The sequence below is a fragment of the Rutilus rutilus genome (assembly GCF_951802725.1).
Source record: "Rutilus rutilus genome assembly, chromosome: 2".
Taxonomy (NCBI): domain Eukaryota; kingdom Metazoa; phylum Chordata; class Actinopteri; order Cypriniformes; family Leuciscidae; genus Rutilus; species Rutilus rutilus.
The window spans coordinates 59,250,330-59,260,334 of record NC_140210.1 but is presented as its reverse complement, the minus strand read 5'-3'; the positions used below and the strand labels follow the sequence as shown (position 1 = coordinate 59,260,334).

The 10,005-nt window shown below is 37.3% G+C and overlaps 1 protein-coding gene across 2 annotated transcripts in view; it reads left to right on the top strand.

Moving 5' to 3' along the window:
- Positions 1-575: 575 nt before the first annotated feature.
- Positions 576-10,005, top strand: part of LOC311286453 (apoptosis-associated speck-like protein containing a CARD) — a 467,220-nt gene continuing 457,790 nt past the window's right edge. The window contains exons 1-2 of one of the 2 annotated variants that reach the window (XR_014626551.1): positions 576-1,188; positions 1,355-1,412. Coding sequence is in view for 1 of the 2 variants with exons in the window: in XM_084402685.1 (XP_084258811.1) it covers positions 933-1,188; positions 1,355-1,395 (297 nt within the window). In the remaining variant the exon portion in view is untranslated. The remainder of the gene's footprint in view (positions 1,189-1,354; positions 1,413-10,005) is intronic. The other variant, XM_084402685.1, reaches the window with a different exon arrangement.

Genomic DNA, 10,005 nt, shown 5'->3' with positions numbered 1-10,005 from the left:
GCATTCACTCATTTCCCAAAGTAATTTTGATATTGAATTGTCAATACAACATTTTTAGAGAACTTCACATAAGCTGACTTCATAAATTGATTTTCCTAAAATGTTTTTGTTTGAACTCACCATTATGATGATCGGTGTTCCATTTGGTTGGACACTTGGAACTTCATTTATATTATTGTAATTCTATTCTAAAAGGTGACATAACTTCTAACTAAATCATTAACTAGTCTATTTTTCACATTGGATAATGTTCTTTTAAAATTGTATTGCTAACACTTGTGTCATTAACACCTTGTGAAACTTTTAATTGGGTTGATATAATCCCACTATATTTGTGACAATATCTTGGAATTGACCATGCTTGAGTCACAGACTTCACCATTCAGCATGTGAAACACAACAATGGTAACTATACTAAGTCAAGAGTAAATCTAAAGTAAATTATCAAGTTCTATGCAACTTAATTTACTAATTTGATTTCCTTTTTGTAGGGAGGTGGTAAAGCTTCGGCTTGTGTACTGTTGTAGAATGGATATTACAATTAATGTGCTATGGCAAGTTCATAGGAGGAGCTAAAATATATCTACATCATACACACACAATAATTTTACAACATTATTTAGCTCAAATAATTCATTTAGATCATGTAAATGTGTTATTAAGTCCTTCCATGGCAACATATAATGTTTTTGCACCTCTGACTACTAATTGTACTACTCGTAAAAACCTTTTCATTTAAATCTTGTTTCCTGCTTTGTGTGTGACTCGCTGAAAAATCACTGACTGTTCGACAAGAGTTTGGATAAGATGCCTCTAAGAGACGAGACCTGATCTAACCCTAACATTTGAATACTTCGAATCATGTGTTTAGAGTGAAAAAATACTGAAGATCTTTTTCTTTTTGTCCTGCAGAAGTGAATCAGCGAAGGAATATGGCGTCTGTTAAAGAGCAGCTCTTGGAGTCACTGAGGGATCTAGGAAAAGATGACCTGAAGCGCTTTCAGTGGTACTTGAGGAATCATGAGCATATTCCAAAGTCTGAAATGGAGAATGCAGATGTCTTTGACACAGTGGACACGATGGTGGCACGTTTAGGACCAGAAGAAGCGGTGAAGAGCACAGTGAACATCCTGAGGAAGATGAACCAGAATTATCTGGCCAAACAGCTAGAGAACAAACACAAGGAAGGTAATGGTTAAACATTACATTTAAATGTTTTCTTTCATTGTAAGGAGTGACTGTTTAGTGCTGTCAGGGATTCAATGTGAAAAATTAAGTCATTGTTAAACTCAAATGTTTCTCTTTGCTCAGATGATGTGTTTGTGTAATCTGATGTTTCATCTTTCTCTCACAGCTCGGACTGAGGGCAACATGAAGGCTTCTTCCACTTGCTGATTCACAACAGATCAAGGGTAAATAATGATCAGTCTGTACCTGGAAATACATATTTATCCCATAATCATATTCAAGTCTTGAACTTAATCCCATGTAGTTACAAGAGAAAATAACTTCAAGCATTAGTTAGAACAAGTGTTCGTTAAATGGTTTATGATCCGTTAAAAGCATAATTAAAGCTACTTGTGTAAAACAATGGCTTATAACTTTTAACCAATATGTGACACTGTCACCAAATTTGTATTGTCAGAACATGATTTCTCTGAATGCTCTAATGCAGCGTATACACTACCCACTTTAGGCCCAATTTTCACTGGCCGGCAGTTTTCTGGAGTTAGCCGACAAAAGCCCGAAATCTGAGACAAATTGGTGCTCGTTCATGCATAGTGTGAATTATCAAAGACGCGATCCAAGAGAAGTGCCGATGCATCGTGGATGCCCATGACATATTTAGTAGGATAAATATCTGGAACTGTCTACTATTTAAGTTTTGCAGTGTGAAATGTGTTTTGACTGGAAATGACATTGACGACCTACAGCCAATGAGAGAGCAGGAAACAGTGCAAGGGAAATTTCACAAGGAGTTGTCGTCTCCCCAACCATTCTCTCCTCCATAGTCTTGCTTTTCTTTTTTTCTTTTTCACTGCATATCAGCATACAGCCAAACTGGATCGCAAGATTCTTGCAGACCAACATTTTTCAGTTCATATTCCAGTCTTGCGGTAGAATTCAACAAGACCAATTCGTGATCTTATGTCATTCCCTGTATCACTTCTCACGCATGCATTCATTGCATGCATTCGCAAAGCGTACATTGATTATCTTCACTGCATGTATATTTATAACAAAACAAAATATAAAACAACTCTTTGTTTACATTTTAAAAATAATAAACATAGGCATCTTTACCGTAATAAAATGAAATATGACATAAAACACAACCCTGCCCCTGTCCCAAATGGCACACTCCGGACTTGTGGACTTCCCCAGAGTCCACACTTTGGTGATGTCATGAAGTGCAGACCTATAGGGCCCATTTGAACTAAGATTACAATTTTAACACATAAAGAAAATGTGCATGAGTTTCAGATGAATTTACAGGTTTCAATATTCATACTACATTTACATATGACTCAGTAAAGCCCTGACATTCGGTTCTATTTATTTAATGAACCATAATACGATCATATTATTCAACACGCTATCATTATGTTTGAGACATCAACCACTGATCGATGATCATAATGTTTGTAACAACTGGTAAAATGTACATCTAGGTCATTAAAAACTGTAATATTTTCTTCTCAGCCATGTTAACAATTGTCCGTGAGCGAAATCTCCTCCCATCCATTGTCTGATTGGCCTTTCGCAAGGATTCCTGGGTAGTTAAAATATGTGGAGCCTGCATCCATGTGGGCTTTGCAGAAGACCGCTTCAAGGGTACAAAGGGGGCACTGCTGAGCACACTTCAGAGCGTTAAAATGCTGAAATGGGACAGCCTACGGACTCGTAGACTCAGAGAGCACGCGCAATTTAAGTCCATGAGACCGAAAGTCCACATGAAGACTTTAAGTCCACATACCATTTGGGACAGGGCCCCTGTCTTTTTTTTTTTTTTTTTTCAGTTTTTATTATCAATAGCCATTATAAAAAATTAAGTAAATGGTATAAGAAGCTATATAGGAAATAAAGCAAACAATTCAGTCAAGTGTACAAAACAGCGCTCTAGTAGGCTAGTAGTTAGGTAGCTAGGTAGTTAAATAGCCTAAATATATAAAGTTATTCATTTTGCCTACAGCAAAAAAAGATTTGCCAATAGATTCATATAATTCATATAATATTTTTAATCTTACAGTTCAAACTACAATCCGGCCTCTAGTTCATAAATGCCAGAGGAGAACTGGCCCCCGACTGAGCCTGGGTTCTCCCAAGGTTTTTTTTTTCTCCATTGGGTCACCTGATGGAGTTTTAGGAAACCATTAGGTCACTTGATGGAGTTTTTCGGTTCCTTGCCACTGTTGCCTTTGGCTTGCTCAGTTGGGGATATTTTGGGGATATTTAATTTGATTTTATCAATCAATAAATTCCACTAGAAACAAACCTTGTTGTATTATTTTCATTTAATACTGTGAAGCTGCTTTGATACAACACAGCAAAATCCCCAGAGTTAAATTAACTCTGTTCAGAGAACATTTGGTCCCTCTCTACAGAGAGTTAAAATAACTCTGAATCAGAGTTAAAGTTAATGAGATACTTAAGTGATTAATTAAGTGACGTTTGGGCATTGATGATGAACACCTGCTGTCAACAAGTTCTCAGCAGAGGAGGATTAAACAACTCCACAAACAGCATTACCAGCTTCACTTATTACTAACCAGACTGATTTTATTTCTGTCAGACGTCTACAGAAGGTCTTATAGAGGATTAACAGAGGTTTAGATGTTGACGATTTATTGAAAATGTATGATCACCATTATGGTGATGAGTGTTTACTTCAGTTGGGCAGTTTGACTCTTTTTGTGAGTTTGTGGTTTTTGTAACAGTTTTTACCATAAAATGGAATTTGTTGCAAAGAAAGCCAGAAGCAAAAATGGTCAGGTGATATAGTTTTCAACAACAAAAAATAGAAACATGCACCTATCTCATCAGTGGTTATTTGATGATAATAGATTATATTCACCAACAATACTCTCTTGCCACAGATTGGACATTCAATTTTGTATTTTTAAAATACTTAGAGGGGAATTTTTTTTAAAGACACAGACGTCATGAATCAGCATATGAATCTCAACAATGGTGACATTTTTCATGCCGCAATGCATCCTGGGAGCCATGCGTTTTATACTATTGTGGCTCCCAGCATGCATTGCAGCATGAAGCATGTCACCATTGTTGAGATTCATATGCTGATTCTTGATGTCTGTGTCTTTAAAAAAAAATCACCTCTATGTATATTAAAAACCAAAATTCAGAGTCCGATCTGTGGCAAGAGAGAATTGTTAGTGAATATAATCTATTACCATCAAATAACCACTTTTGGACAGTGATGAGATAAGTGCCTTATTATACTTTTTTTTTGTTGAAAACTGTATCACCTGCTCATCTTTGTTTCTGGCTTTCTTTGTAACAAATTACATGTTTTGGTAAAAACTGTTACAAAAACCACAGTCTTGTAAAAAAAAAAAAAAAAGCCAAGAGTCAAACTGCCCAACTAAAGGAAACACTTATCGACATAATGGTGAACAAAGATTTTCAATAAATCGTCAACATCTAAACCTGTTAATTCTCAAAAAAACCTTCTGTAGACGTATGGCACCAATTAAGTCACTCTGGTTAGTAATAAGTGAAGCTGGTAATGCTGTTTGTGGAGTTGTTTAATCCTCCTCTGCTGAGATCTTCACAGATTTAATGTCTTTTGTCTTCATTTGATTTCATCTTCTTGTGTTTCTCTTTTTCTCTGTTCTTATTGAATCTCTTTCATTCAGTGATTCTGCTTGTTGACAGCAGGTGTTCATCATTAATGCCCAATCATCACTTAATTAATCACTTAAGTATCTCATTAACTTTAACTCTGATTCAGAGTTATTTTAACTCTCTTTAGAGAGGGACCAAATGTTCTCTGAGCAGAGTTAATTTTACTCTGGGGATTTTCCTGTGAATCTGTATTGTGAAAAGCGCTATACAAATATACTTGACTTGACTTGACTTGACTAGATTCATAAGACCAAAGATTGCCCATTAAATATAGACAAGACGAATTATATCTCATGTTTAACCACTACAGAGACATCAGAGCCATCGGCAAACGTCAGAAGGACTAGCCGAGGATAGGATGTTCCAGGTTAATGTTAATGAACGCTGATCGCCTGGATCTCACAACTCCCAAAACATCAGATCAAATTTTCAAATAGGCGCTATCTTTATATATAATCCACAGATTTGAGCTTTAAACAACTACATTCTCGCCTGAAAAACTCTTAAAACGACATTTTGTGAGACAATAACTGTAGTATTTTTAAATTACGCATGTTTTCTCATCCGCTATTGGTGCTTGCTGGTTGGAGCTAGATGCATTCTGGGATACCTGGCTGTCTCAAGTCCACAAAAGTCTCCTCTCGATGCATCCTGGGTAAAAGGGGCGGAGCGAGAACACATCCGGGGATTTGAACTGTATTAGCTAGATGTGAACTTTGAATTGGAACAGATGACGTTTCAAGTCCACAAGAACACAAGTACAGACGAGAACGCATATTGAGAAACGGCCCAACCTTGATCAAACTCTCCTGCCTGTAACTTTCTACAGTAGTAATCCTAAAGCCCTTTGTGCTGTTCTATGAACATTCTGCATTTATTTGATATAAAAGTTGTAGTAAAGTGACACCTTCTGTTCAAAGTTGGGTATTGCATATAATATTGTTAATGTCCTTATATGATGACATCACAAATGTGAGCCCAGCAGCAAAGAAGAGCATGCGGTCATGGCTACTATTGCTCCTTTATTTAAGTTGTTTTGAAGGCACTTTCGGTATGTAAATGTTGCTACATTATAATTCCTATGCATATTTAATTGTTATATCTTATATACCAGATGTAAATTTAGTTTTATTTGTTTTGTGAATGCACAATCTGTTTCTGTTATAGTTGATGCTAACTGGTATATGCAATGTGAAGCCTTTGTTGTGCTTATGCAAACATGCAATTGACTCTGTACATTTAGGATTCGAGGGACCAATTTCAACCCTCGATAGAGGGACCAATTTCATTGGGGCTTGTAAAGACCTGCAAATTCCTTCCAATCTTGATGAAAAGGCGGTGAAACAGTTCTTGTCAGATCACGGCTGCATATGGACTTTCAACCCCCCACATTCGTCGCACATGGGGGGTGCATGGGAAAGGATGATTGGTATTGCTCGTAGGATTTTGGACTCCATGCTTCTTCAGATGTCATCCTCTAAACTCACACACGAGGTACTCTCCACCTTCATGGCTGAAGTTACTGCCATTATAAACAACAGACCACTGATACCTGTGTCTACCGATCCAACAGATCCTTTCATCCTAACACCTGCCACATTACTTACCCAAAAGACTGGTCCTAGCTCAGTTCCACCTGGGGACTTTGGAAAGCCTGATCTGTACAAACAACAGTGGCGTACTGTGCAAAGCCTCGCAACCACTTTCTGGGACAGATGGCGTAAACAGTACCTTTCGACCCTACAACATCGTCGAAAATGGCAACACCAACAGCCAAACATTTCCAAAGGATGCATAGTTCTGCTCAAGGACTCTCAGTCAAAACGGAACAATTGGCCCCTGGGCATCATAACGGAAACGTACCCCAGCCAAGACGGGCGAGTTCGAAAAGTACAAGTAAAAATCATTGGGAAAGACGGACCCAAACTGTTTCTGAGACCTATTAATGAGATAGTACTCCTCCTCCATGAAGATTCGGAATAGACTGTTCAGGTTTACACTCAAGTAAGAAGGTTTGGTATTTCCTGAATACCAGACGGGGAGTGTGCTGTTCTATGAACATTCTGCATTTATTTGATATAAAAGTTGTAGTAAAGTGACACCTTCTGTTCAAAGTTGGGTATTGCATATAATATTGTTAATGTCCTTATATGATGACATCACAAATGTGAGCCCAGCAGCAAAGAAGAGCATGCGGTCATGGCTACTATTGCTCCTTTATTTAAGTTGTTTTGAAGGCACTTTCGGTATGTAAATGTTGCTACATTATAATTCCTATGCATATTTAATTGTTATATCTTATATACCAGATGTAAATTTAGTTTTATTTGTTTTGTGAATGCACAATCTGTTTCTGTTATAGTTGATGCTAACTGGTATATGCAATGTGAAGCCTTTGTTGTGCTTATGCAAACATGCAATTGACTCTGTACATTTAGGATTCTGTATTTTTACAGTTTTACGTTATTCCTTGGGCAGCAGTAAACCTTGGAAACAATCCCTGTGTCTGTTGTCTTTGGGAGGCGTTATCTGACTGCATACTCAAGCAAGGCGTTTGAGATAAAGGGCAGAACACCCTTGATTAGCGAGTTCACATGTGTTTAATTAGAGCTGGAGCTAAACTCTGCAGGAAAGAGGAACTCAAGGAACAGAGTTGGGAACTCCTGCTCTAGGACCAATTAGGAAAAAGTAGGTTTAAAAAAATAAATTAAACCAAGTGATTGAGACTGCACAGACCAAGGCATTTCAATTACGTTACAAGCTGTTGTCCCTTACGGAATGAAAAAATATTTCCATATATTTCTGATCAATATATTAAATGGTTTAAATATACTGAAAAAAAGAAAAGAAATAGTATATAATTTTACAGCGTCTCTGACACTCACACACTTACACTGAAGCCCTCTGTGCTGGATTAGGGTTTATTATAACTCATCAGTGTCTCTGAGGGACATTAAAGATTGAGTGTATTTAAAAAATATATATTTAGGCCATAGATTTTTCCTGCCTTTCATGTTTCAGTTGTATCGAATACTTGCTAGATTTGGTCTTAACGTTGTACCCTCCTTTTACGAAAAATTTGTATATTCAAGTGTGCTATTAGTATACTTCTTTTAAACTAAAAATAAGAAAGTATACTTTGTCTACTTTTTATATACTTCTCAGAAATATACTTAAAATTGCACTTAAGTATATTTGACTTATACTGACAGAAAAGTCTAAGTATATTTGGCCTTTACTTGTACTCTATCTTTTGATCAAGATATATTTATAAGTATAATTAAAGCTACACTGTGTAATGTTTTAAGTTGATTCTTAGCAAAAAACACTTTGTTCTTTCAAAATTATATGTGCTCATTCATGTGTAATTACTTCCACCAACTAATCAAGTATTCTCGTAAGCGTAGAATCTGCCATTCAGAATACATACGAGTGAGTGAGCCATGTTGCGCCTCCATCTTGAAAATACATTAGCCAAAGAGGGACATCCCTGTAAATTCAAGCTTCGCCTTTCGAGCTTTTACTCAGTGGCACCATGATGAATGCGAGGGGAGATTACTCATAATACGGCTGCCGTAGGAGTTAAAACGCCCTCGGAATAGGAGGGGCTAGAAAGTAATATTCAGTTGGTAGTCATATACAATTTTACCTCTGGATGGGAGAAAATCTCACACAGTGTAGCTTTAAGACTTCTAAGTATACTTGGCTTGTAGTTGTTTCCACTTTAGATAGAGTAGCCTATTAAATACTTTTAACCCCCTGAGGTCGGCAATCGCGCCGGCGCGATAGGCTCGTTTTTTTCCTTATCAGTGCAAAAAAAAATCAAAATACTAATATTAATTTTTATTTTATATGCTTGTGTTATACATCAATCGATCCTGTTAAGTGTGTATTTTTTGTGTATACTCATAATAAAAACAAAGTGTTGTGCTTTTCGCCAAATAAAGAAAAATAAACATGATGCGAGTTCTGCCTTCTCTCCGTCAGTGAATTCCATTCTGAAACGCGTCCGAAAATGAACTGTAACTCAGCGAATACTTCTCACACAGACACGTGAGATATGTCTTTATGAAGCTTGAATTCTCTTCTTTTAAGTGAAGTAATTAATATAAAAAACAAATGTTTTCAACTCATGTAATCCGTTTGAAAGCAAGGAGAGGTACCGTTTTTTCATTATCTCTATAATGAGCTGAGGCTGCCCCGCCCCCGGCGCTATTCACATGGTAAATAGTTTAGGTGATCTATGCTTCGCTCCCGCCCCCCGATCAATGCCTTGAAAACACGAAGTTTCATCAGATCAGATTCACTGATAGTTCATCGCGTTTAGAGAGGATGGCTCGTTTCTCTGATAAAGACGCCCTTCAGATGATTCTGGACAGCGAGGAAGAACTCACCTTTTCCTCAGAGGAAGATTGTAACTCAGACGACGAACGGCAGCATTTTCAAGAGCGAATTGATCACGCCGAGGATACAGTGAGAATTTTCACGTGAGTAAATACGTGTACTCAAGTGGTCTAGTGGTAGAACATTTGCCAAGCGTATCAGAGGTTCTGGGTTTGATTCCGCACTCATATAGTTTTTTTTTTTTTTTTTTTTTTAATCAAATCAGATTATGTTTATCAGTGGTTGTATATCAGGCAGAGACCTGTTTGTGTGCATTTTGTTTTGTAATTTCACTGGAACGAATAGAGAGTCTCCACAACGGATTGAAGCGCGCGTCCGAGTGAAGACTGCGCGAGCCTAAAACAAACACAGTATCCGCGCCACTGATCGCAGCGGCAACGAGCACTTTGATCACTTGATTTAAGCATAACATAAGGATGTAGTGTGATGACGATCCGAGATCCCGCGAGATACATGTGTTTGGCATCTTGTCCTATCTTTTAAGTCATGCTACAGTAGTCTGAAGGAAAAACTTCTGGCTTCCACTGGCTCCCACGTAATTCGAACCATGCTTATGACACTGATTCATGCTAAAATACTGCCTCATGCGTAATGTAGATTGTTTGCGAATATCTGCTTATAGGTTATATAATGTGGTTTAGTGCCAATATATTTCAGCCTCCGGTAAAATATGTGATACTGTCTAAATACATTATATTTTTATATAAATGTTCTGGTTTTGGTTGGCCTATG